Source organism: Marmota monax, unplaced genomic scaffold, assembly GCF_021218885.2.
Source record: "Marmota monax isolate L192 unplaced genomic scaffold, Marmota_monax_Labrador192_F-V1.1 WCK01_AAM20220418_F8-fsc00052, whole genome shotgun sequence".
NCBI classification, from domain to species: Eukaryota; Metazoa; Chordata; class Mammalia; order Rodentia; family Sciuridae; genus Marmota; species Marmota monax.
This window is the reverse complement of record NW_026693473.1, coordinates 3,651,372-3,678,517: the sequence shown is the minus strand read 5'-3', so window position 1 is coordinate 3,678,517 and position 27,146 is coordinate 3,651,372. Positions and strand designations below refer to the sequence as shown.

Sequence of the window (27,146 nt, the reverse complement as noted above, 5' to 3'; positions counted from 1 at the left end):
GATAAAACTCTTCATTTGGCTCAGTGATAGCCTAGCATATGCCAACAAACAAACAAAAAAGCCCCCATAAACAAATTCAAAAGACAAATGAGAAACTAGGAAGAAGTATTCATAACACATAACTGATAAAAGGTTAATAACCCTGATTTATTAAAAAAAAAAAAAAAAAGCCTTCCAAAATTCGATGGGAGTGGGAGGAAGACCAAAGGCACTATGAAAAATGATAATTCTGCACTCCACTCCGCGGGATATGCAGTCTCAAGCCAGCGCTGTCAGGGCCCCTAACGGAGAACCGCTTTGCGTGGCTCCAGGCTGCGGGGTCTCCTGCAGTCCCCAGCGCCCCACCCAGGAAGCGGGGCGGGCTCCCGGGCTCCTGGTGGACCTCGAACTCCCCGCAGCCCGATCTCTCCCGACTCTGAAAGTACATCTGCAACTTGGCGCTCAGGTTCTTGGGAGGGTTGGGACCCCAGGACCCCTCCACCAGAGCGGGAAGGAGCGCAGCCATCCCGGGCTCGGCTGCTTCTCCGGGACCACCCGGGGCCACCCCACCCACGAGACCCGGAACCTGCCTTGAGCTCCTTTCGCTTTCTTTTCCGTGAAATGTAACGGGGAAAGTTCTGGTTCTATCTGCCCGATGAAACTAAACATTTGAGAGGCAGAGTGATATTTATTGGCAAGAAGACAGAATCTGAAGATGGGGACGCTTGTCCTAAAAAAGCCATCTTGCTTAGGGGTCTCAGGCACAAGACCTTTTTAGAGGGATGGGTGGGGGCGCAGATCAGATGGGCGGCGGCCAGGGTGGCGACAAATTTCCTTGGACCTGCCTTTCTGAGCAGGGGCTGCTGTAGGACGAGAGAAGTTCTGGGTGCTGTAAAACTAAAGAAAAGTTACGGGTTAGAAAGTCTAATAACTCATGTCTTTATACTTCCCTTTTCCCGAGAATAGTTCACCCTGCAAAGTTAATCTTTAGGATGAAAAAAAAAAAAAAAACCCCACCAAAAAACAACAACAACAACAAAAAACATATTTCATGAGAGTACAGAGGAAGATGATGGGGGCGGGGGAGTGGGTCTAGGACGATAATAGAAAATAAAGGACTAGAGTGTAACAGGAGGGTGGATTGGGTGGGTTCTTTGTCTCACAAATAATGAAGAGGGACACAAGGGTGAGAGCAAAGTGACAGGATTTGTTAGCATAACAGAAAGAAAGCAGAGCTCCTGAAGAAGGAGGAGTCTCAAGAGAGGGATGCCAAGGAGTGTCTGTCGTCCAGGGGTTTTTATGGGCTTGATCTTTCCCTATAGATATAGGACTTAGAAAAGAGGCCAATCAACTCTATTTTGCCTTCTTCAGCAAATCTGAAGAAAAGTGATTTCTAAGCCTTAATCAGCACAAGAGTGGGAGTGAAGGTCTGTTGGAGCAAGAGGAAGTACTTTTGAGGGTTGGTCTCTTCTATGGGCTGTTAAGGAGATGTCCTTGTGGCTAGGAATAGTTGGAGTCAGAAATTTGATTTCCCATTTCTGTCTTCCTTCTTTTCTTCTCCAGGCCCATTTTTCTGGCTATCTGTGAGTAGTCTAGTATTTTTTTTTTTGTCTGAATACTGAAATGCAACTTTTCACAGAAGAATTTTAACAGGGCTGGGGATGTGGCTCAAACGGTAGCGCGCTCGCCTGGCATGCGTTCGGCCTGGGGTTCCATCCTCAGCACCACATACAAAACAAAGATGTTGTGTCCGCCGAAAACTAAAAAATAAATATTAAAATTCTCTCTCTTTAAAAAACAAGAATTTTAACAAACTATTAGGTAGCTTCAGTCAGAGGTGTTGAAAAACCAGCCTCTACCTCAGAGCAAAGCCTGTCCAAGGAAGGGACATGACCTTTGTCCTTGGAAGGACCCACAGAGCACTCCTAGGCACATTCCCACCCTGCTAAGTTGTTTATCTACAAATGATAGGAAAAGATCTGCTGCGCCAGGTGTCCCTGACTCAGTCAGGCTAGGTGGGGATCCATAGCAACCCCCTAGCGGCTACCAATCAGCATGAGACAGGGAAATACCTGGGATGCCAGATGACCCTCCCAGTAGTTTAAGGTGGTTGATAACGTGTTGGGAAACCATGTAGTTCAGCACGTACACCCCTCTTGGCTTAAACCAATCAGTTCAAATGAATCCCCTTCTTGTAGTAACCAATCACCCCTACCCAACTTGTTCCGGCCAGTGAATGTGCTAATCATGTTTTAGAGTTGTTTGATTCTCCCGAGGTGTGTGATGATTTGCCAAGAGATACTATGATGTATGTGGGGGTCCCTGCCTTCTCCAAAGAATGTATAAAACTGCTGCAAACCCTGGGCTCGGGGCCTCTCAGCGTCACCAGTAGAGGACCAAGCTAGCTCGCAATAAACACCTCTTTGCTGTTTACATCGATCTTGGTCTCTGGTGGTCTTTTGGGGGGTCCCGAATTCGAGCATAACAGTGTCATCTATAGCAAAGCTGTAGACTAATAATATATTGCTTAGCTGTGTGACCTCCAAAATTAAGGATTAATGAGGTGTATCGGGGAGAGGGGCTGTTGAATCCAGAGCCTGACCTGTGCTAGGCAAGTACTGAGCTACATCCCCAGCTCTTTTTATTTTGAAACAGGGCTTCTAAGTTACCCAGGCTGGCCTCCAACTTGTAGGCTCCTGCCTCAGCCTCTCAGGTTACTGGAATTACAGCATTGGGCCACCTCACCAGGCTAAAATATGTGATTTTAAAAATCTACTAAAGCAAGTAGAAGGTTTGGGGATGTTGATTAGTGGTAGAACGCTTGCCTAGCATGTTAGAGGCCCTGGGTTCAGTTCCCAGAATGCAGGAGTGCACATGTGAGCGTACACACACACACACAAATGGATGGGTCAAAATCACATAGTATGGGTCAGATTCATTAGCTGTGTAACCTCAATTAATTAAATCCATACAATGGCACAGCCATATCTTTCAAAGTACTATCTTGAGGATTAACTCCCCCTTCACAGTATTATCATGAGGATTAAAATTTCCACCCCCTGCCCCCATGATACTGGTAATAAAACCCAGGGCCTCTCAGCAACTAGCATCCAGGTGATTTCTGACACAAAAAGAAGTTCAAGAAGTACTGTTGGGGCATCAGGAAGCCACTGAAGGCATATCCTCAGAAGAGATCAGAGCTTGCAGGGTTTCTGTTTGAGACTAAAAGACTCAGGGTTTACTCCAGTTGAACTGGGCTAACTGGGCTGCGCAAAATAACCACACAAGAGACACAAATACCTTTTTCATCGGGGTTGCTGTGACAGCTCCTCTGACCTTAAAGGTCCACAGGATGAGAGAGAGAGAGAGAGAGAGAGAGAGAGAGAGAGAGAGAGAGAGAGAGAGAACGCGCTGACCCCTTTTATTGAGGAGAAGCTATTCAAATGAGGCAGGTTTCAAGGGGCTGAGTCTATCTTCATGATGTACACTGTCAGCAGGTTGACTGACATCTGGGTAGGCCACACCCAAGGGCACAGTAAGAGAAGGGGACACACACAAGGCACTTCCATGGAAGATTCTACCCTAAACAGGGCAAGGGATTATATTACAAAGGAACAAGTGAGCATAGCTTCACCCATGGGGCTGTAGCAAGACACAGTCACTTGAACCTTAGAAGAGTGGGGCAGTCTAGCAGCATGGGTGCCATATCACCCAGCAGGGGAGTTGACTCAGTCACAAGCGAGCTTGGTCTCTCACAAGAGCTGTTTTCTCAGAAGGTAGTTTGAGGTGGGAGGTGAAAGGGGAATGGGGACAGAAAGAGTTCTGACAGGGTATTTCAATAGTTCTGGTAAAAGAACTATGAGGACACCAACTGGACAGTGAGATCTGAAGCAGGACCAGTGAGAATGGATGGGACTGATGCAGAAGAGGGAGAAGCCAAAAGTGCCACTAAGGCGACATTTAAATACATTATAAATGTGCTTTATATCTTCTCTTGTTTTCTCAAGAAATAAATCTGAGTTCCCTCTATAAAATGAGGCATTTAAATAGGATGATTTCTGGAGTCTTTTTCAGTTCACATGCCCAGTGAACAGAGCTGCTATCTGCTGAGCAACCTGCTGAGTCTTTGAAACGGACTTTTTGGAGGAGTAGCCAGGGTGATAACTCAGAGCACTGCTTTGCATCCTGCTTTGCCTCTTTTTGTTCATCCCTACATGCACTGCCTTGAGCTTGAACCTATCATACAAATAGCATCTTAATTTCTGCCTCATTCTCAATGTTTTAGAGGCCCCAGGACCCAGTCAATAAAAAGGCCATAGTGCTGAACTCTCCTATGGAAATCAAAGCAAAAACTATTCAGATATGTATAGGAAAATCCAGTGATGGTCTGATTTTTCTCTAATGACTGTTTTTCTCCTGATACGATTCCTAGGGAAACATCCAATATCTCAGTATTATTTTTTTTTAAAAAAATGTTTATTTTTTAGGTGTAGATGGACACACAATGCCTTTATTTTTTTATGTGGTGCTGAGAATCGAACCTGGGTCCTGCCAGTGCTAGGCGAGCGCTCTACCGCTGAGCCACAATCCCAACCCTCAGTATTATTTTTTAATTCTCCTTTTTCGTTGGAAGGGGAGGGTGCAACCCAGTTTGCTGGTGCTCAGTGAGCAAGGAGGGGGCAATAGTTTGATAGGGTTTTACCTGTGCTTTCTCTAGCAGAAGAGAAGGGATGAAACCTGTAGGCTACTTTTATCTTCTTTAGAAACCTATGTGCCAGGAAGAAAAAGTATTGAGAAATATGATTTTCATAGCCAAATTGGCAGCAGTGAAGTAAATAGTGAAGTTCTACTGTGATAATATTTAGCAAATGGCTACACACAAAATCAACCAAAGATGTCCACATACATGTTATACGGTTTTATACTGTTTGTGTTGAAGAAAATACCCAGAATCTCAACCTAAGAGAAAAGGAACAAGGGAAAGAACACAGACAATCTGTTCCAAACATGGATTTGATTTTATTTAAAGTGGATGAAAAGACCTTCCAAAGAACAGAAGCAGTAATCCAAATGCTCAAAAACCACTCACACCATGGAAATTGAATTTGCACACAGAATGCAATCCAGAAGTTAATAGAAACTAAACTTCTACTTCTTTGGAGTAAATTTAACCAAAAGATCAGAAGATAGAAAACAATAAATGATAACAATAAAGAATTTAATGAATCATGAAAAACTAAATGTATAATCTGATTAAAGAGAGAGAGAGAGAGAGAGAGAGAGAGAGAGAGAGAGAGAGAGAATCCTTTAGTGTAATTTTCCTTAACTCTCTGCACAAGGAGAGGATTCTGGGTTTTTAAGATTTTTTTTTTTTTAATCGGACACAATACCTTTATTTATTTATTTTTCATGTGGTACTGAGAATTGAACCCAGGGCCCCACACTTGCTAGGCGAGTGCTCTACCGCTGAGTCACAACCCCAGCCCCGGTTTTTAAGACCTTTGAATAGGACTTTCCTGGAGGAAATTTGCTTTTGAGCACTGTATAGGGGTCCATTTCTGAAAGAAGCCTAAAATAATTGGAACTCCTTGGCCAGCTCCATGGAGAAGTACCTCAGTGGGAAGGCAGTACGGTGGTGGGATATAGAAATCCTGGAGCAAGTTTACCTGGTTCAAATGCTAGCACTTTCATTTGTTAACTGTGATCTTTGGTAATTTACTTATGCTTTCTATCAGTTTTCTTGGCTATTTTCTCTTTCTTTCTTTCTTCTTCTTCTTCTTTTTTTTTTTTTTTTCTTTTTGGTCCTGGGGATTGAACCCAGAGCCTTGCACATGCTAGGTAAGCACTCTACCTCCTGAGCTATATCCCCAGTCTAGTTTTCTTGGTTAAAAAAGGGGAACACTAGCCGTGCACGGAAGTGGACACCTGTAATCCCAGTGGCTTGGGAGGCTGAGGCAGAAGGATTGCGAGTTCAAAGCCAGTCTCAGCAACTTAGTGAGACCCTAAGCAACTCATCGAGACCCAATCTCTAAATAAAATACAAAAAAAAAAGGTCTGGGACATGGCTCAGTGGCTAAGCCCCCTTGGGTTCAATCCCCAGTACAAAAAAAAAATACTAATTGTACTAATCACACAGATGTAAAGCTCTTATAAGGGTTGTGACAAGGGAAGTACTCAATAAATATTATTACCTGATTGAAAAAAAAACAATGTGTGTTCATGTGTTTCTTTAGGAAAAGAACAAGGTATCTTGCTCACCAGTTTGGGAGAGTGTACAATAAATAACTGGATGATTTGCTATAGTAGCTTTTTTTCTGACTTGGAGAAATATTTAAAAGTAAAATCTTAAATGAGACATATTTCTTGTTGTAGGCTTTTTTTTTTCTCCAGAGAGAGGATTAGAAAGATTTTAAGAGTGAAAACAAGAATTGGTGAGATTTAGTGAACAGACAACAAATGACTTCATTGGAGCTATAGTTACTGTTAAGTGGTAGACAATGGAAACTAAAGTAAGTTTACTTATTGTTAAAAATGGAAGCAGGATAATTCAAAAGTACAACATATTCAGTTGCGGGGGGGATCTGTTCAAAAACATGTAGTAATTCTACGGCAAGGCAAATGCGACCCACGGGGCAGGTTCTCAGGATCAGAGAGGAGCAAGAGTCAAGTTAGGAGCTTGGTTAGGAGTTCAGCCACCAAGAATAGTGGAGTTAAGAAACTCAGTTTTCCAAATGAGTGGTGAGGACTCCAGAAATGGCTTCCTGCTTCCGTCAAAGATTTTAAAAGTATATATCTCTTTGTGGACCTCCTCTAACTTGAGTCAGAAAATAAAAATGTATTAAGCACCAACTGTATTCTATGTTCTATGTCATTAAGAAATACGAGTCTTATTTCACTTATTACCAAAGGTTGCCCAATCTCTGCTCCTGGTCACTTTTCTTGCCATGGGGAAGAAGAGGGGGGCATGTGGCTCTCTAATTTTCCATAAGTAAAGCCTTGTTTTTCCTCTTCTTTTTACAGAAGGCTCTCACCTTTACCAGTGGAGGTTAAAGAGAAAGAAAAGAAATAATTAAAGTACTACCTTAGAGATGGGAATGAAAGAGGATCCAAGGAGTGGGGGCGAATCTCAGTGGCCCTGGGTTCTACCCCCAACTCCATAAAAAAGGAAAGAAAAGGGTCAATCGGTTGCTATAGTACAACGGAAGGATGAGAAGGTTATTTTCAGACCCACCCTTCACCCTCAACCATAATACAAGAATGAGACATACTTTTGCAGCAAAATTATGCAGCTCTTGGGGGCTTCTTCCTTCCATAAAAAGGCTACACTCCAAAGTGATAGACTAGGTTTCTACTCTTATACAAACCACTTCTTGAGATGCAAATTTTTAAAAGGTGTTTCTACAGAAGGATTGCATTAATGTAGCCTTCTAAAATATATCCTTTGAAAGCCTGGGTTAAGACATTCTTCCAGCAGTTTTCTTACTCAATTCCTTTAGCTTTCAGTTCCTCCTTGACACGTTCCAGGTAGTGAGGATCAGGGTAGCCATAACTGCAGAAAGAAAAAACCCTTTTATGCATCATCACAAATGGTTAATATCATCTGCATTTGAGGATTTCCTATTCAGGGTTGTGAACAATTATGGGTGATGTATAACTGTTCTTCAATGTGCAGATGATTTCTCATTTAGCTAGTAAGTGAGCCTAGCTGTCTGACCAGTATCTGTTTTCCAACCAGGCTTTAAAATTCTCAGTTTATTGTAAGCAGCGATTCTCATACAATTATAATCATATGCTATATTTTACAGGGAGTCGTAAGTTGAAAATTCTAGTAGGATTTTCAACTTGGGCAATTTGAAAAAGTCTCAGGATATTTTTCTTTTTGAATATCAAGGGTCTGAAGTAATCTGAGTTTCATAAACAACAATCAGATTTCCTGTAACGTAGCTTTTACCACCATTAGCCTCTCAAAACTAAAACCAAGAGAGTTTAGCTTCTCTGTGGACTGATGAGAAAAAAAGGACAGAAAGAAAGATGATCTTAAAAGAAAGCAAAGGAACACTTCTAGAACCTACCTTTCAAATAGACATGATGCTCAAATTTAATCAACTTAGATACCATTCACCTTGGTTCTGAAACCCTCTTCCCTTGGATGCAAAATTTAATAACTAATATTTGTAGTTGGCAGGGTAGGTGGTTATAGGGACCAGTCTTTCTCTCTTTGAAATTATCATCCCAGATTAGCATTTCTCATAATACTAGGATACCAGTGCTATAAAATCTCCTTATATCCACATCCTCAAATTGCTGTATTTTACAACCTCTATACTTTGTTTAGGAACCACTATATTTCAAAAGGTTCTCACTTTTCTGGTCCTCCGTACCGGGATGTTTTGTGATGTATATCATTCCATGTAATGACATTTGAGATTCCTGATGTTCGAGATTGCCCCACTGTGAAAATCAGCTTTTGTTCAAAGGCTTTTGAAAGTAGTTCCAAAACCTTCTTTCCTTCCTTATTATCAGGCAAGTATGCAATTCGCTGTATTCCATAATAAGGCTTTCCTGGGTTTGGATGCTTGTTCTGTATAAAGACAAAAAAATGTCAGGCAAAAACAGTCCCCTGTCTAAATTTTACTATATGCATAGATATGTTCATTTGTAGAGAGAGCAAATAAAAAATCAAGAAAAGCATTAAAGTGTTACTTATATTCCTAATAATTTATATTTCTCCTCTTTCAACTTCCTGACTCCTACTATCCTAACACATATTCTCCATTCATCCTTTGTTGATCTTAAGAAATATACATGTAGGGCTAGGTGTAACGTAGCTTTTACCACCATTAGCCTCCTTGAATAAAGGTGAAGCTGCTTTTGAATTATTACTATCAGTGTCCATGGGTGTTTCATGATCTTTGTTCAATTTCTCTCCAGCTGACAGAAACAGGTCCCCACTCTTTAAGACATATTGTTTTGCCTCTGCAACGTGATTTGGCAAACCAGTCAAAGTCATTGCCTCTCGACTCAGCACAAAGTGTATATGTAATCTTAGCAGCTCAGGAGGCTGAGGCAGAAGAACCACAAGTTCAAAGCCAGCCTCAGCAACTTAGCGAGAGCCTGTCTCTAAATAAAAAATAAAAAGGACTGGAGGTGTAGCTTAGTGGTTAAGCACCCCTGAGTTCAATCCCCAGTACCAAAAAAGAAAGAAAGAAAAAAAGAAAATCACGTAGGGCTAGAGGTATGGTTCAGTGGTAGAGCACCTCCTTTGGATGCATGAAGTCCTGGGTTTGATCCCCAACACTGCCAAATGACATGCAAAACAATTCAAAACAAAATAAAAACCCATAAAAATGTGTAAGGAGAAAAAGAAAAATTAAAAATAAAAAGACATGAAAGCTCTACATTATATGCAGATGAAGTGACCTTCTTCACTATTTCTGTCCCTTGCACATGACCATGAAATAATTCCCTGGGAAAACCATTGTCAAATAGGCAAGAGGATAATCACTCAACGTAGTGGAAAGAAACCCAGGGACCCCAGAAACACTTACCGTTTGTATGCCTCCTGACATATCATATGTAATGACAATGGTGCCACAGGATGGATAACCCGGAAGTGACTCTTTTACAGTTTTATGAATCATGGTTCCTTCTGGTTGATTCCCTTTCTGGACACCATAAGAAGTCTGACACACGGGGCAGACAGGCTTATAAGACATGGCTTCAATGATACAACACCTACAGAATTCGTGCTTGCACTTTGGTAGTACGTGTTTGTCACTAATGGTGTCCATGCAGATGACACAGGTGTCCTCTTCCTTCTTATCTGCTTCGGAGGCCACAGAACTTGCAGAGTCCTTGAATGAAGGCGAAGCTGCTTTTGAATTATTACTATCAGTGTCCATGGGTGTTTCATGATCTTTGTTCAATTTCTCTCCAGCTGACAGAGACAGGTCCCCACTCTTTAAGACATATTGTTTTGCCTCTGCAACGTGATTTGGCAAACCAGTCAAAGTCATTGTCTCTCGACTCAGCACAAAGTGTATATCTGGATGCCTCTTTCTAAAGTCATCAGCAAACTTAGTCCCACGTAAGTGCTGTTTCTCCTTGCCCAAAGTTTTCAGTAAAAGGACTTCTTTCGTCAACTGACAGGTGGCATGTTGAAAGGCATCGATGAAACTTGCATAAGCATGCACAGACAGATCTATCTCCTTATCCTTTGGATCAAACAGAATGCAGGTTTTCTGACCTTTCTCCCTAACTTTACTATGACTATTGTACTTTTGCTCTATCTCTACTATCTTTTTGAGTAACTGAGCTTCTAGAAGCTTATAGTGAGCAGTGTCAATCTCAATTGTGTTCTTCATGCAACTGGGAGCAAATATTTTCACAGGTTTCAAGACAAGAAATTCGGATATTTTTTGATTGGCAGCTGAAATGTCATCTTGGGTCCCAAGGAGAGTGAGCACTCCTCCTTGCTCCTTTATCAGGAGCTTTGGAAATCTGTGACTCAACTCCTGTTTGATGTTATTTGCCCAATTCCTATCTTCTAAAAAGACACGTTCTTGCTTCAGAGATTCAATGGTCTTCTGAAAGTCGCTGACAAAAGACTCACGAGCTGCTTCTATGTCCTCTGAATGGCTGGAGGTAAAGTCTAAATAGACTGTATTGGGAGGGATATCTTGAATTTTAGTGTTTACACCAAATCTTTTCTCTATTGAGTCTATTTTACCAGGACAGGTATATCTGAAGTATTCAAAGAAATGCAAGGGAATTTCAAAATGGCTGCCTTTTTCTTCTGACCTGGGTTTTGGTTCAGAAGGAAAAAAGCAGCTGTCACAGTCCTGCTGGTCAAGTGGTTTCCTCTCCGTGGTAGAAGGGGAAGATTCCTGATTCCTCTCATTCTCCAGGAGCTGCTCACTTAAGAAGTGATATATTTTCTCAATATCTCTGAAATCACCACACACCTTCTCAATTCCATTGTCACCCTCCAACTTTTTGACTCTGGGGCAGAGAGTGGTTACATGTGCCCTCTGCTCTTTGGAGAACAGGTCACAGTTCAGATCGGCTGTCACAGTAAGAAAGATCTGAAAAATTCAAAGGAACAGGAACAAATAAAATATCTCAGACTCCCAGGCCCCCAGTAGAACTCAGCATTCTTCAGAATGCCCTGAGACTACAGAAACAACCACTAAGCCTTTCCTTATGGGGGGCCACCTGTTCAAATCCTTTAAGAGAATGCAGTATACTACAGCCTAGAGGGTCTCAGGCCTGTCTGCATGTTAGAATCACCTGGGAAGTTCAAAAAGTGAAAGAGAGAAAGAAAGAGTGGGAAGGAAGGAGAAAGGGCCAGTGGGCCAGGGCTCAGGCTCATCTCCAGAGATTCATGTAAATGGTCTACAGGGGAGCCTGGGATTGAACATTTTTTAAAAGCTCTATGTTACAAAAGAACTGGGTTTTAAAGCTGCCCCTGTCTGACCTTGAGGAATGACAGTAGAGAGAGGCATTTCTGTTCTCTGGATAAGTTGCTGTGGTCCTCACAAAATAGTCTGTGAAAGGAGTCACAAATCTGAGGATAATTTTTTTTCTTATTACTATATTTTTCTCTTATTTACCCTTCCTCTTTAAAAAATAAACACTCTATATGTGTAATATGAAGCGAATTGCATTCTGCCATCATGTATAACAAATTAGGATAAATAAATAATTTAATAAAAAACAATTTAAAAAAAACAAAGAGTTGGGCATGGTAGCACATGCCTATAACCTTAGCGACTCTGGTGGCTGAGGCTCCAGGAGGATCGCAAGTTCAAGGCCAGCCTTATCGACTTAGTGGGACCCTGACTCAAAAAAAAAAAAAAAAATAGGGCTGGGGATGTAGCTTAGTGGTAAAGCGCTCCTGAGGTCAATCCCAGTACCAAATAACAACAACAATAAATAAAACACAAACCAACAAAATTAAACATTTGACTTCCCACAGAGTTGCTAGGCCCTTCCTAAACTTTGACCTTTTAGAAGCTCAATTATAAAAAAGATATTCTAGTTTACAATAAAAAGGACAGAGGTGAATGAAATGTAGTAGAAAAGCAAAATTTCTAATGTTTTGTTCCCCCTTGAGGTCTCTGCACATGTTCTTTTCTTTGCATGGAACATTATTCCTCTAGATCTCCAAAATGTTTCCTGAATCTCCTGTTCTTATATGTCTATGGGAACCATCCAGAGTCCAGGCCATTATCATCCTCCACCTGGCCCATTGCAACTTTTCCTAACTGGGCTCTGACTTTTTATTCTAGCCCTTCCTGCACATGTATTTCCACACACAGCAGCCAGATCGATCCCTTAGAAATGTAAACGAAAATGCCCACTCCCCTGGATCAAAACCATCTGATGACTCTCCTGACATTTAACTTGAAATCTGATGTCCTTATCATCATCCCCTAAATACCTGACCTCTCTTGAGTTGCCAGCACTCCTTCCCTTGCTTACTGTCTTCCCCTACTCTATCTTTTTTGTAGCTTGAGAGTTCAGGATATAAGCTTTTGTGGGGCCTGTGCACATGTGCATCCCTTGGCCAAGGCCTAGAATGTTCTTCCTCCAGAAACCCACTCATCTAGCTCCCTTACTTCAATCATTTCTGTTCAGATGACTCTATCTGAGTGGTTCTTCTTGACATCCTGTGTCAAATAGGGTTTCTTTCATTAATCCTGCTTTATTCTTCTTTCCAAAACTTATAGGCATTTTATTACATTTCTATTTGTTTACATTGTTGGTTCCTCTCACTTAAAGGTAAGTGGTGTGTGGGCAAAGTCTCTGTGTGCCTGGCTGTGTCCCCAGCCCCTATTACAGTGCCTGGCACATAGCAGTCAGTCAGTATCTATTTGTGGAATGAATTCTTGCATGGCTGACTCCTCATTATGTCTCATGCCAAATACCTCCTCCACAGAAGAGTTGGCTCTGACTTCTGGTCATAAGTAGAACCATCTTCACCATTCCCTTTCTTGCCTTGGCCCTGTTCTCTCTGAGGCAAAAGCTTATTTTATTTTCTTAGCAGGTCTCAAGCCTCTGAATTTTTTTTTTCAGGTTTTTACTTGCTTATTGTTTTTCTGTGCACCTCTCCACCCCAGTACCAGCTGCATGAGAGCAGGGACCTTGTCTGCTGTGTTCATCTCTGTGTCCTAGTGCTTAAACCAGTGCCTGACTCATTATTAGTCCCCAGCACTGTCTGCTGGGACAAAAAGGCAGTAGGTGTGGTAACCATGGGGGCAGCTGCTTTTTCCAACACTCACCTTTTGGACATAGGAGTCGACATTATTAGGAACAGGACCTTTATTTGGATGTTTCTCCCCAGACTGTGCTTCAGCTTGTGACTGTGTCAGTGAAGAACTTCCAGGTTTTGTTTTCTCTTCTGGCTTCTTAGTGGTATCCAGAAAAATGGGCACAGGTTTCTCATCAATCGAGATGTGGTGATCTCCTTTTTTCAACACTCCCTCCTTAGCTTCAGTGGAGACATTAAACATACATTCACAGGACAAATTTCAAATAGCCCTTGGAATTCCCTGAAAATTGGTTTTGGGAACCCCCAAAGATACCCAAATCCATGGATGCTCAAGTCCCTTATGTAAAATGGTGTAATACTTCCATAAGTATTAAATACTTTAAATCATCTCAGATTACTTATAATACCCAATGCAATGTAAATCTATGTAAATAGTTGTCTTACTATATTGTCCAGGGAATAATGACAGAAAAAATGTACATGTCCAGTACAGATGCTATTTTTTTTCCTGTAATTAAGACAGTTTCCATCCCTGGTTGGTTGAATCCACGGATACAGAACCAACAGCCACAGAAGGCCTGACAGTAATCCCATTATTCTTGCATTTATACCCTGCCCAGTACCTCACTGTAAGACTGTTCCCTGCATGCTGGAATAGCAGTTTGGTGGGGAAATAGGGGGAGCTATTCAGAACTCTGAAGTGGACAGCTTACATTTTACAATAAAAATGAATGCTTAATGATAATGGAACATCATCGGCCCATTTAAATCATGTTTCCAGTCCGCCTTTCAATGATATGGAATAATAGTCATTAAATAATTAAGTTTTTTTTTTTTTAAAGCAGGAATCCAAAGTTTCTCCTCAGATTGTTAGAAATGCATATGTTTGCTGACATTCATAGGAAACGGCTGGAGAGAGATACATCAAAATGTTCCCATTGTTTATCTCCACATAGTTTTCTTTTTTTGCTCTTTTCTATAGGGAGCATCTATTACTTTTGTAAACCTCAAAAGTCAGTCAATTGAATCATTATTTACAACATAAAACTGCAATGCTTAAACAACAAGGACAACAACTGCCAGGAACCTGAGGAGGGAAGGGGCAGTACTTATATTTCTGTGGCAATTGAAAAAATATGTCAGTTCAGAAAAGCACTAGAAAGTACCATCCTTGAGGTATTCAACCCGGATCAGGGACTAGTCACATCTGGGACTCTAACCTCCACTGTGGGGTTGCAGGAGATGCTGGCAACAGGAACTCCGGCTTCTTGCCCCCCTCAAGGACAGCTCCATACTTTTTCCTGCGCGCTCCCCTAGGTCAGACTGAATTGGGTCGCCCTGGAAACCCGCGGCGCTGCGCCCCCCACCCCCGGGACGGCCTTGGCACCTCCGCTGCCCGCAGCTCACCTGCCCTTTCTCTGAACTCCACCCGGAAAGTGTCCGGAGCGCTCGGGCCGACCGGCCGGACCGTGCACTCCCCGCCGCCCGAGAGCCGGCTCTGGAAGTAGCTTTCCAGTTTCCTGTGCAGCCGGGGCATGGACTGGGACACCCGCACGAGCAGCGGCGACGGCGGGCAGGGGCTGGAGGCCATGGCGCTCGGCGTGCGGCTCGAGTGGGGCTCCGGGACGCTTCTGTGCCGGACGGGGCAAAGGCGCCTCCCGCCCCGCCGACTGGGGCCTCAAAGTTTCAGTTTCGCTTCTTTGGAAGTCCCGCCCTGTTCCCAGCAGAGCCGCCTCCCCTCTGGTCTGTGCAGTCCGCCCCACAGCCAGCGTCGGGTAAGTGGGTCCCGTCCCTGGGGGTCCGCTCTCCTGCAGGCTCGAGCGAGGGTGGGCGAGGACGGGGGTCCCCGGGCCAGGCCTCCCCAGGTTAGGATGTAAGCCAGGCAGGGAAAATAAGTTTCTCTTGTGTTTCTGTTCTTTTAAACCATTGTTGTTATTGCTGTTTGCCACAAGATGTAATTCGCATTCCGAGTTCACGTTATACTTAACCCAATTTTAAAAAAAGAAGTTTTTAGTTTGTGTACCCGCATTGTTACCTGCGACGTGCTCCGTGCCAGCAGCTCTGTCCTGTAGACAGGCACTTTTCTGCCCTCTTCCCTTGAGTTGGCCAACAGTACGGAATGGTTGTCGCCCTGTGCAGGAGGGGTAAGAGGCCCCTTAGCTGAAGGGCTGCAAAGGGAGGCAGACCTGTGAACAAGGAAGCAAATCTCTGAAGACCTCCAAGTGAAAGTTTTGAGCGGAATTGGACACTCTCTAAAAGTGTTGAGTGGGGGGCTAGGGAGGGGAGAGAAAGGGAGTGCATCTGGGACCAGGAGTGCTGTGGTCTGAAACACAGAGAGGGCCCTGGGACCTGGAAGGGGAGGAGATGGACAGGGACATGCAAAAGGAGGGGCCTGCTCAGATCTGTGCTGTTCAATAGAAATATAAAGGGAGTCACATGTTAATTGTAAAATTCTTCATCATATTATTAAACATTTAAAGAAACAGGTGAAATTGATTTTACTGCTGCTATTTAATATATTCAAACTAATTATTTCAGCATATAATGGGATAATTTATGATCTCTTTGGTCATTCTAAGTCTTTGCCATCCAGTGTTTTTCTTTTATTTACTTCACATTTCATTTCAGACTAACCACATGTCCAGTGTTTGATAACTACATGTGCCTAATGGTCTACCTTGAACAGCACATATCTAGATGGTGAAAGGTCTTGATGATAGAAATGGAAGAGCTGGAAACAAAGGAAGCCAAAAACTGATGAGTCAGATTGGTATCTTAGAAAGAAGGAGCTGACAACATTGCAAAGAACACATTTCCAACCAGGGATGAATGGAGGTAGAGAGGCCAGAGATGAGATTTTTGCATGTGGAAATGACTAGAAATGGCCGGTCTTCATGGACAGCAATTTGGCACTACTATCAGAATTATAATTGCATATGCCGTATTTTTTTCAGTACCACATCCAAGAATTTGTCCCATTGATATATTAGCCCTTATGTGTTAAGCAACCTAGGTACAAAATTGTTCTTTTTATAAAAAAAATTTTAGTTTTAGATGGACACAATATCTTTATTTTGTTTTTATGTGGTGCTGAGAATTGAACCCAGTGTCTCATGCATGCTAGGCAAGTGCACTACCACTTGAACCACATTCCCAGCCCTCAAAATTGTTCTTTATAGGCTTCTTTACAGTAGCTTAAGACTGGGAACTCCTTAAATGTCCATGAATGGGGAACAGCATTAAATAACTTATAGTTAAATAACTTACAGTATTTCTATTCAATGGAATACAATAAATAGTGAAAAAAAATGAGGTCCATCTCAATGTGCTACTGTGAACAGATCTCTGGCACATATTAAGTGGAGAAGGTAAAATGTAGAAGAGTGTGTATTAGATGCTACCTTTTGTGTAGAGATGTCCCAAGAAGGATATAAGAGAGGTTGATTACCTTGGAGGGTGTTTCTTGAGGGAGGTAAGAGAGGACCTTCTACAGTTTTTGCACCATGTAAATACATAAATGTAATATGTATTCAGACAATCAAATGTAAAGTTAGATAGTGCATTTGAATCTTTGGAAAGAGTATACTGCCATAACTCAGGCAAGAGGTTCTGAGACCCTAAAGTGCAGCAATATCAGGAAATAAGAAAGTTAGGGACATATTTGAGAGGAACTTAGGTGGTCAGGACCCAGAGAGAGATTGGATATAGGACAAAAGAGGAGATTTAAGGATAATTCTTCGATTTCTGATTTGAGTGGGCAAATGGCATATTATTTGCTGAGCTGTGGAATCTAGGAGATAAAGCATGGATTTTTTGCGGGGGAGTGGGGAGGAGGATATAAGGGTCAATTCTTGTAGAAACTGTATTTGAGGGGAATATGGGACATCCAGATAGAGTTGCAGGAGAGTAGTAGCCTAGAAATACAGATATGGGAGTTGTATTTACAGTTGGTGAGTTGAAGCCCTGAAGTAGATGAGATTACCACCTGGGGAATATGTAGAATAAAGAAGTGTCTCTTAGACAGAATCTTGAGGCCAGGTGGGGTGGTGTATACCTGTAACCCCAGCAGCTCCAGAAGTGGAGGCAGGAAGTTTGCAAGTTCAAAGCCAGCCTCAGCAACAGGGAGGCACTAACAACTCAGTGAGACCCTGTCTCTAAATAAAATACAAAAAAAGACTGGGGATGTGGCTCAGTGGTTAAGTGATTTGGATTCGATTAAAGAGTGAGGGGAGGATGCTGGAAGTGAATTCAGGGAAAGGTCTATAAAGGCATAGGGACAAAAAAATACAAAGAGTCAAGAGGGCATAGGAAAAGCTAATAAAGCAGAGTTTCAGGAATCAAAGAAAGAAATGCTATAGAAGGGGTCACGCAAAGACTAGGATAGAAGATAGTGCGCCATGGGTTAACCACATGGAGAACACTAACAGTTTCAGAGGAGTACTGGGGTTGAGATGGGGAGTCAGACTATGGTGAGCTGAGCGGGTGGGATGACAGGACAATCAACTACTCTTTGCAGAAGTTTGACTGCCAATGAGGGACAGAAATACCATAGGAAAGGACAGAAGGAATATAGTGACAACAATAGCAAAACACTGTGCATCTCACCAATGAAATGAAAAACTTCAAGATCACAAGTCATGTTCAGTTCTCCTATGGAATAGTCTTACCAAATTCCCTCAACTTCAGTGATGGAAAGTTGAGAAGGTGTTTGTGGTTATTTAAATGGAAGAAATTGTTTTAGGCAACATTCTCTTTGCTTCTAATTTCTCTGGGGTTAAATGGATGCCAGCTCCACAGCCAAGTCAGTGCCTAGCCCTTTAAGGGCAGGTCTGAAGATAGAGACAAGCACAACAACATCTAAAGAAAAACCCAGCAGCCCAGCAGGTGCAGAAGTCTTCCTTCTTTTGTAAATACAGCAGTGCCCTCTAGAGGCACAGATGCTTTTCGTTCTTGCATTTTAGGATTGTTACTCCTTTTCCTCCAGGTGTAAGAATAATAGTGCTCTGATGCTGTGGATGATTGTACAAAAATTTTCTATTGCAAACACAGAGAGATCACTTTAGGGACCTAAAGACAGCAGAAAGTGTTGACCATTGTATCTTTTCATCATCATTCAAAAAATTCACAGCCTTTAATTGCTGCCTACTTGATGGCAAACATTTCAAAATAATCTTCCCCAGAGGGTTATTTTTTAAAATATTATTATCCAGATATCCCCTATTGAATTAGGTCAAGGATATTTATCATAAACTCTGCAAGGCACACCCCGTGCAGGCACAAGTATCCTCTTTTTTCAAACACTCCTCAGGGGTCTTCACTTGCTCATAAGGCTGTTGTTCCTGGCTGTTCTGAATGCTGTGCTCAGTCTCACCATTTTGTTATCATCTTCCTCTTCTACATATGTGAAAACCTGATCGATCCTTCAAGGCCTGGCTCCAGTCTCACCTTCTCCATGAATTTTTTCCTGTTCAAGCCCCTGTAACTTTTTCCCTTCTCTGAACTGCCATTATGGTTTTTGTTGGAACCTGACCTGAAGAGGACAGAAGGTAAACAATAACAACAGCAAACCAATATGTGCATCTCACCAATGAAATAAAAACTTCTCAAGATCAGAAATCATGCTCAGTGCTCCTATGGACTATTTGTACCAAATTCCCTCAGCATCTGGTCAATGCTTACTGTGTTGTTTCCATTTATTCCTAGAAGTAGGCCGCCATATCTGGGAACTGCAGTCTACACTTTGAAACCCAAGAGGGATTAAAGACCCACCAGAGACCTGGATAATGGCCTTCTCCATGGTAAAATCTATATGTATAAATATATAAATGTCTATGCATTATGAACCTTGATCAGTACATGAAGAGTTTTTCCTACAATAAATAGCAAGAAGTCTGGGCTCTTCAGTAACACCTAGCATCTCATTTGGTTTTAATAGCCTAATAAATGTGTTATTGAATCATTGGGAAATTGGAATCGAAAATATGCTAATTATCAACAATGTCAACTTGAAGATGGATGATTTTTTTAAAAAAATGTCACTTGCATATCATTTGGATTCTCTTCATTCATTCAGCAGATCATTTTTTTAGGATGGAGTAAGGAGATGATAAGGGAGGAATAAAAGCAAGGGAATAGAGAAAGAAACATTTGCTAAATTCATTTGCTAAATTTCAAAATTCTACATGAAGGCTATGACATGAAATAGGCAATTGAAAGTGGGTCCTTACTGGTGGGTGGAAGATGCAGCTGATGAGGCTCATGTCCTCATGTTTTCTGCTCTATCTAGGGAAACTCCAAGACACATTGGAATTGGAGCCTGTCTGAGAGTTTTGGATCTTTTTAGAGGTCTATGACTCTTAGGCCTTTTCAAGTATGAATCTATAACCCTTCATGTCATTTTAAATTCAATCCCTAGGCAAGTGGGATTGGGTCAATGTTTGATGGAACATTTAGTATTTTCAGTGTTTTAGGCACAAAGATAGAAAATAACCACAGTGACAAATACATGTGTCCCTCTCTGCAAACCCAGTGCTTTGAGCCAAGTTGCTGTTGCTTTGTATGTGGTAGACTGTATCTGGGATCAGTATCCTGTAGCTGTTCAGCTTAAATTTTGTTTTAAAGTCATTCTCATCTTTCACAGGATGTTGGAGCAGCAACTTCCAATGAAAAATCAGGTAGGATCACCTCACTCCCACTCTTATTTCAGAAAGGCTTTGCTCAGATCTTTTCTCAGTGGAGAAAAGGGAATACGGACAGAGACTGTCTCCCCCACAAGTGCTCAGGTGCGTGACTGCAGGCCTGTGTGGAGACCCTAGCTCATGCTTCAGGAGGACTATTTCAGAGGCAGTGTGGTACTACCAACTTGTTCCCTTAGGGCCCCCAATGATCCTTTCCTTTGTTCACAGATGTAAGACTCTTCTGACCACAGCCCTGCAGCTGACATTGGACAGAAGGGGTGACCAACTGATTGTCCCCTTGGCTGAAAGAGCCAAATGGTACCTGCCTAATTCTAGGAGTGGCCTATTTGAGATTTCAGATTTCTAATTAAAGCTCAGGCCAGTTAGGTCAAACTACTCACTTGCTGCTTCTTTTGGGTAACTGAGGCCACCAGAGGTCTTTCTAGGTGGCTCCAATTAGAAATGCCTGTTGAAGTTATGTATATATGATTACCACATTTTATAAATTTAGGATGCACTTTTTTCACATTTAACATCTCTGAAACAAAGCTACTACACTTTAAGTGGCATTATTTTCCCTTCCTCAGAGGCATGCAATAACAATGTTTTGGGCTCCATGAAATACGCTATCACAGGTTAGGTTCTCCAGGATCTAGAGTTGGAGATGGAGTTAGTACAAAAGGTTCATTATGGAAGAAACAGAAGACGCTAGGTTGGGTGGGGTGGAGCCATCGAGTTATAATGAAAACCTGACAGTCTCTGGCAGCCTGAGATCCCCTGTTAGAGAGTAGAGTTGTCTCTTGCTGAGCATCAATGGCCTTGTTCAGGCTTTGATGGAGAACACTCTGAGAATAGCATGACCTTGGCTAGCGAGCTGAGATGAACCCATGAGGGGAGTATTTAATAGCTACAGGTTGTGAGCTTACCAGATTTCCTACTTTATAATCAAACTGAAGGAGAATCTGAACAGAACATCTTTTTTTTTTTTTTTTTTTGACAGAACTGGGGATTAAACCCAGGGCCTTGGGTTTGCAAGGCAGGCACTGAACCAACAGAACTATATCCCCAGCCCCCACACATCTTTTTTTCAGTCATAATAAATACTTTTTAGTCAATCAGTTTTAATTCCACATTAATTTTAACTGTGCCATGCAACTAAAGTACTATGAAGAAATACTTTCTGTAGCAGACATTGTCAGTGCTCCCCCTGCACCTCCTAGCCAAGGGACAGCTTTGGCCAATGACCCTTAGAAGCTGGAGAAATATGTCAGCTCCTATAATTTCCCCTCTAGGGGTACAACTCTGAGGCATATAATCTATATTGCCCACCAGTGAAGTTAAGCTTCATTTACTAAATAAGACACTCTATTTGCTTTTCTCCTTCGTCTTAGTTTCCCACCCCCCCTTCCTTAAGCAGAACTCCTGGTGTTTGCTAGACTCACCTTTCAAATAAATTATTTACATTCAAATTCTCATCTCAGAGTCTGCTTCCAAAAGGACTCAAACTAAGACACTGACGAAAGCAAAAAAATTAGAAATGTAACTCCCTGTACTTCTGACTCATATCCTTTCTAATATTCTTACATGCATTTAAAATATTTATGAGTTCTCCTATACACACCATCTTCTCATCACTATACACAGTAGTTACTAATTATGGGGTATTTAGTATATGCAGGCACAAGACTAAGCACCTTATGAGTGTGTCCTACTATTGAAAACTCTTGGATATTGTAATTAAATGTCTGAGTGAGAAGGAGAATCAGTAAGGGAGCTAGAGGAAGTTCATCTCTTTTGTAAATAAGAAACTCAGCCTCCTGGTGTGAAATGGAATTACATACTTTTCGAAGGGAACCTTGATCATTTCTTTATTGTTAATCTTTTCTCCTTTTCCAGAGACTGACTCTCTTGGAAGACACTATAGTTGGCAAATTCCTGTTAATCTCAATGACTTTGAAATTTTAAAAAATAATGAGAGTAGACTGTTTGAAGTCCTCCAAAATAAGTTTGGGTGTATCTCTACCCTAATGTCTCCAGCTCTGGAAGGTAATAGCAATTCTTTGGGCCAGCAAGTCTTCAGAAAGACCCTGGCCCCAGGGCTAGAGTTATCTGTCTGGAAGGGTGACCTCAGCAGACGTGCTGTTGATGTTGTGGTGAATGCAGCCAATGAAGATCTTCTACATGGGGGAGGCCTGGCCTTGGCCCTGGTGAAAGCTGGTGGCCCTGAAATTGAAGAGGAGAGCAAAAGATTCATTGCCAGTTATGGCAGAGTACTACCTGGTGAGATAGCTGTCACTGGAGCAGGAAAACTTCCTTGCAAAAACATTATCCATGCTGTTGGGCCTCGATGGAAAGCAATGGAGAAAGAGAGATGCATTGATACACTGAAAAGAGCTATTGCAAATGTTCTGGAGTTTGTTTGTAAAGAAAAGCGCATTAAGACAGTAGCAATTCCAGCCCTGAGCTCTGGAATTTTCAAGTTTCCTCTGGATTTGTGTACAATGACCATTTTAAACACTATCAAGTTTTATTTCCAAAGCAAACAAGTGGTTGGTAATTTGAAAGAAATTCATCTGGTGAGCAATGAGGACCCTACTGTTGCTGCCTTTAAATCTGCTTCAGAAACTGTCCTGGGAAGCAATGAGCTGGACTCTTGGGAGCATCAAGAAACCACCCCACCTTTTAATATGACTATTCAAACTCCTCAGGGCCTGACTCTCCAGATTGTCCTGGGCTACATTGAACTACAGATGGTAAGTTTTTGATTCTATTTTCTTGCACTTCCAGTAGGGGATCCTTGAATTATTTGATACCTATGAAGAGGTTTTAGAATATGTACCATGCATTGCTGTTTAGAAAGCATCTTCTTGGGGTTAAGAGTGTGGTCTTCAGAGCCAAGCCACCTGGATTTAAATACCTGCCTTGCCATTTACTAACGGGGTGACTTGAAACAAATTAGTTTATCTTTTAGCTTCCTTATCTATAAAATGAGGATAACTGTAGTACTTATATCATAGAGCTAGAATCAGTACTCACACAATGCTTTTCCTCGTGCTTGGCACATGGTTAGAGTAGTAATTATAATTATTATTGCTGTTGCTGTTATTGTTAGGCACTATGAAGAATTAGAACAACTTATGATCCTAAGGAACTTAAAATTTATTATGCTCTTTTTATCTAAAAAGTTACTTATTTGGAAAAATCTCATTGTTGAGACAAACCATCTAAACATTTCTGAGGCAACCTGTCAGTAGTGATGCAAAATAACAGTGGACCGAGAAAGATTGTTTTTGGAGTTGTGAGTTTTGAAGCTGACCTCAAGTTGTGATGGGTATGAATTGGCAGAGGGAAAGCTTTGATAGGAGACCTTCTTGAAACTTGATCAAAGACACACTGAGGAATTAATTGACAGAGGAAATAATGAAGTTGGCCAGAGTGAGTAGACACAGGTGGAGTTCAAAGTCATATTCCATATGTATAGCTCTGTGACAGAGACTGTGGAAAATACAAGGTGTAACTTAGCATTTAGCTGGAGTTTATTGGGCACAAAGGCCAGGGCCCGCTGAGGGAGTTGAGGAAGTCAGGGAAAGAGCAAATCTAAGTGATTCTGGGCTAATGCAGCTCCACTTCTAGGCAGAGAGCACCTAAGGAAGAGCATCATGACTTTCTCCTCTCTTGCAGTCCCAGAGCCTGATCTGTGCATGGATCTAGGTGTTCAGTAAATTAATGATGGATAAGTGGAAGAGGCAGCAGGAGCAGGGACTTCAACAGAAGAAGAGAAGAAATACAGGCTGCATTCTTTTTTGTGGACTGGGGATTGGATGCAGGGGTGCTTAACCACTGAGCTACATCCCCAGCCCTTTTTTTTGTATTTTATTCAGAGACAGGGTCTCACTGAGTTCCTTAGGGCCTCGCTAAGTTGATGAGGCTGGCTTTGAACTTGTGAACCTGCTGCCTCAGTCTCCCAAGCCATTGGGATTATAGGCATGTGCTACCACACCCAGCCAAGGCTGTATTCTTTAATTTCAGTGATGTCTCTTAGGGTCACAATCAAATCAACTTAACCACTAGTAAAACAAATACCACCTATTATCTACAAGAAAATTAGAATAAAGACCGAGGGGACTATATGATTTGAAAAGGTATTAAAACACCAATTCAAAATTAAAAGGAAAGCATCCTAGTTGAATAACTTATCCCATTAACTGAAATTTTAGTGCACTTATTTATTGCCAGTGGCATTAGAAACCTTAAAAAAATTAAAAGGATGCCAGTGCCTCCAAATGGCAAATTTTGATTGCACTCTCAAAAGTAAAACACTTGTTAACATTTATGAGAAGTATCTAAGTTACCCCCAAAGAGAACCAAAGATGTCAGATGATTAGAGGCTTTGGTAGAGGAGAGAACACAACCCTTTAGCACAGATCTGAGAGCTAAGAGATGAAATTATTTAAATACCACATATATGTATAGTCTTTTTCCAAAAAGATAGATCAAAGACTGGTAAAAATGATTGGCTATAGGATGAGGGAGTGTGTGGTTCTGGAGATCTCACCCAGAAGGAATCCTGCTCTTCATTGCAGATCTTTTTGCTTCACTTGCACGTTCTTTAACCATGTATTACTTATCTTAAAACAAAAACATTAGGTAGAATTTTCCTAAGAAAATTAATTTCTTCTCTGTTTAAAACAAACAACAACAACAAAAAATCTTATACAGAAATAGCAAAAAGTGATAGTGGTACAGCAGAGAAGGAAACCATTTATTGATACATCTTAAAAAAAAACACAAGGGGGGCTGGGATTGTGGCTCAGCGGTAGAGTGCTCGCTTAGCATGGGCGGGACCCGGATTCGACCCTCAGCACCACATAAAAATAAAGGCATTGTGTTGTGCCCATCTACACCTAAAAAAATAGATATTAAAAAAAAAACACAAGGAATGCTCAGAATCTAGAAACATAAAAGGTGTAATGCAGTAAGAAGCTAATAGATATTTACAATAAGAATCATTTCATCTATTTCTGTACTTAATTTTTGAATAGGACAGAGAGTTTCATGGCAATTAAATGATTGCTCCTTGGAAATAAGAGTTTCTAACCATTATTAAATGAATTTTTGTAGATTTGGGGTCCTCAAAAAACATTTTGAAGGGCCTAGAGTTGTAACTCAGTAGCAAAGCGTTTGCCTTGCATGTGTGAAGCACTGGGTTCAATTCTCCACCCTGCATATAAGTAAATAAAGGTCCATTGACAATTTTAAAATATTTTTTAAAAAATCATTTTTAAAAGCTTTTCTGGGAAATGAAGATTTAAATTAGGGATTTAACAATGAATCCTATGCTTTCTTCCCTTTTCAGACAGATGTAATTGTTAATTCTGTAACCCCACCAAATCTCAGAGTGGGACCTGTGTCAACATCAATTCTGCAACGGGCAGGAAATGAAATGGAATTGGAATTCTATAAAAAAGTAACTAAAAAGTTTTCAGATTCCCAGTTGGTACTGGTCACAGAAGGATTTAAACTGCCCTGTAAATACGTATTCCATGTTCTGTGGAATCCAGCACAACCTGCATCTTTGGTAAGTTCAGAATAGATTTACCTTTATGCAGCTCCATGGTCTAACCAGCCTATTAAATTTCCATTGTTTCATTACATTCATGAAATCTTGTCAAGTGTTTATGGTCCACATTTGAAGCCTGAAATGTTACCTAACCCTTGGCTAAATTTTAAGTAAGCATATTGCAAATGGACACTGAAACACAGAGCTTCCTCATCTGTTCACCCATTCACCTTACCGTACTCAGTGACCCTGTAGACTTTTCCTAAGTAGGCACGGTATTCACTTCTCCATATTTTCCTCTATGGATTAAATTCCAGGAGGAGCCGGGATTTCCCTTCTAGCACCACTCCAGTCAAATTTGTTACCTGTGGTCTCTTCCTACCTGTGCTTGTGGTGGACATTGGCTCTCTAGCTACTTTGTCTCCTAAGGCCCATAACATACAAGCTTTAAAAAATAGGGAAACCCACTCAGATATGGAAAGAGAGAAGTTTAATCCCTTCTACCTTTGTTTATCCTCTTATGGCTAGACAGCTCTCTCGTCCCAAATTGGTCCTCAGTCTTTCTGGTCCTCCTTTCCAGAAACAAACCTCTGTAACAGTAATTCAATATAATGTTGAAAAGTTGATAGACGTTTAAGTCTGCCAAAAGTATTAGTACTTCTCCAGGAGAAATCATATAATAGATCCCAGCGATATTGAATAAATGTTGCTTTTTTTCTTTTGATCTCTATCTCCTTTATTAAACTTCTAAGAGCTCTTTATGCAGACTTGGAAGTGGCAGGTGAGCAGAGCAAACTGATAGTTGAGTCTCTGACCTGGGAAGATGGGCAAAGCTACATAAACCAGCAGAAATCAGTGCCCAAATGTCTTGAATAGCCCACAGTGGCCCAATTATTCAGTTTCTTAGTCCTTTCATTTCTCATTAGCTAACCTTATAGCTGTAGTGGAATCTCTATGGATGGGGCCTATCCTGCCCTCAGAGGAGGCATGGACATGATCCTTGGTAGAGGTTGGCATTGTAAAATATGAACAGAACCAAGGAATAAGTGAAGTCTTACTTTTGACTCAGAGAGTGATTTTAAATTTATGTTTCTCTTACAGATATTGAAAAATGCAATGAAGCAATGTTTGGAAGAATGCCTCAAGCCAAATATAACTTCCATTTCCTTTCCTGCCCTTGGGTCTGGAAACATTGGTATTGGGAAGGATATAGTAGCAGAACTTATGTTTAATGAAGTTTTAGTATTTGCTAAAGAGCATTTGAAAAAACAACTAACTGTAAGGTTTGTGATCTTTCCAGAAGATCTGGAGACATATAAGGTGAGTTAATATCTTAGAAATGTCCTACAAGTTTATCAGGCATAGTGAGGCACATCTATAATGCTAGGTACTGAGAGTCTGAGGCAGGTGGATCACAAATTCAGGCCATCCAGCATAACTTAGTGAGACCCTGTCTCAAAAAATAAAAATGGCTGGGAATGTACCAACCCTGGTAGAATGATCCTGGGTTCAATCCCCAGTACTGAAAAATTTTTAATAATGTGAAGGAAGAATAAATAGGAATAAGAAACAGCTGCTTAAAATAGATTTTCTAGATATGGATGTTGGATTCTGCCTGTAACCAACATTCAAGTGAGGCTTCCCAGGAATGTGTCTG

At 41.4% G+C, this 27,146-nt stretch overlaps 2 protein-coding genes across 11 annotated transcripts in view; one reads left to right on the top strand and one right to left on the bottom strand.

Annotated features, from left to right (window-relative positions):
• Positions 1–216: 216 nt before the first annotated feature.
• Positions 217–14,944, bottom strand: Dtx3l (deltex E3 ubiquitin ligase 3L). Of its 6 annotated transcripts, none has more exons than XM_046457920.2 (7): positions 14,660–14,944; positions 13,263–13,471; positions 9,528–11,063; positions 8,361–8,560; positions 7,463–7,528; positions 4,682–4,746; positions 648–876 (listed from the first exon to the last, which is right to left on the bottom strand). In XM_046457920.2, the coding sequence occupies exons 1-7, from the start codon at positions 14,841–14,843 to the stop codon at positions 779–781; spliced, it is 2,358 nt and encodes a 785-aa protein (XP_046313876.1). In that variant the 5' UTR covers positions 14,844–14,944; the 3' UTR covers positions 648–778. The 6 variants fall into 6 exon arrangements, with proteins under 6 accessions (XP_046313874.1, XP_046313873.1, XP_046313876.1 ...); XM_046457919.2 differs by having other exon boundaries at positions 8,343–8,560; positions 14,660–14,943; XM_046457918.2 differs by lacking the exon at positions 4,682–4,746 and having other exon boundaries at positions 217–876.
• The window catches only part of Parp9 (poly(ADP-ribose) polymerase family member 9), a 38,101-nt gene continuing 25,880 nt past the window's right edge, over positions 14,926–27,146 (top strand). Inside the window, exons 1-6 of one of the 5 annotated variants that reach the window (XM_046457913.2) lie at positions 14,926–15,027; positions 18,956–19,050; positions 19,893–20,034; positions 21,826–22,682; positions 25,286–25,507; positions 26,591–26,809. In XM_046457913.2, coding sequence (XP_046313869.1) covers positions 19,036–19,050; positions 19,893–20,034; positions 21,826–22,682; positions 25,286–25,507; positions 26,591–26,809 — 1,455 coding nt within the window. In that variant the 5' untranslated portion in view covers positions 14,926–15,027; positions 18,956–19,035. Of the gene's footprint in view, positions 15,028–18,955; positions 19,051–19,892; positions 20,035–21,825; positions 22,683–25,285; positions 25,508–26,590; positions 26,810–27,146 lie in introns of those variants that run through there. The other 4 variants (XM_046457915.2, XM_046457914.2, XM_058583494.1 and 1 more) reach the window with 4 other exon arrangements.

Bases quoted from the DNA above. Each gene is read 5' to 3' on its own strand.
- Dtx3l (XM_046457917.2), bottom strand. From the start codon at position 14,843: ATGGCCTCCAGCCCCTGCCCGCCGTCGCCGCTGCTCGTGCGGGTGTCC. The intron at 11,064-13,262 runs GTGAGTGTTGGA...TGAATTTTTCAG, and splicing joins TCGACTCCTATGTCCAAAAG to ATCTTTCTTACTGTGACAGC. The intron at 877-7,462 runs GTAAGAAAACTG...ACTTTTCTTTAG, and splicing joins CTGAAAGCTAAAGGAATTGA to TTTTACAGCACCCAGAACTT.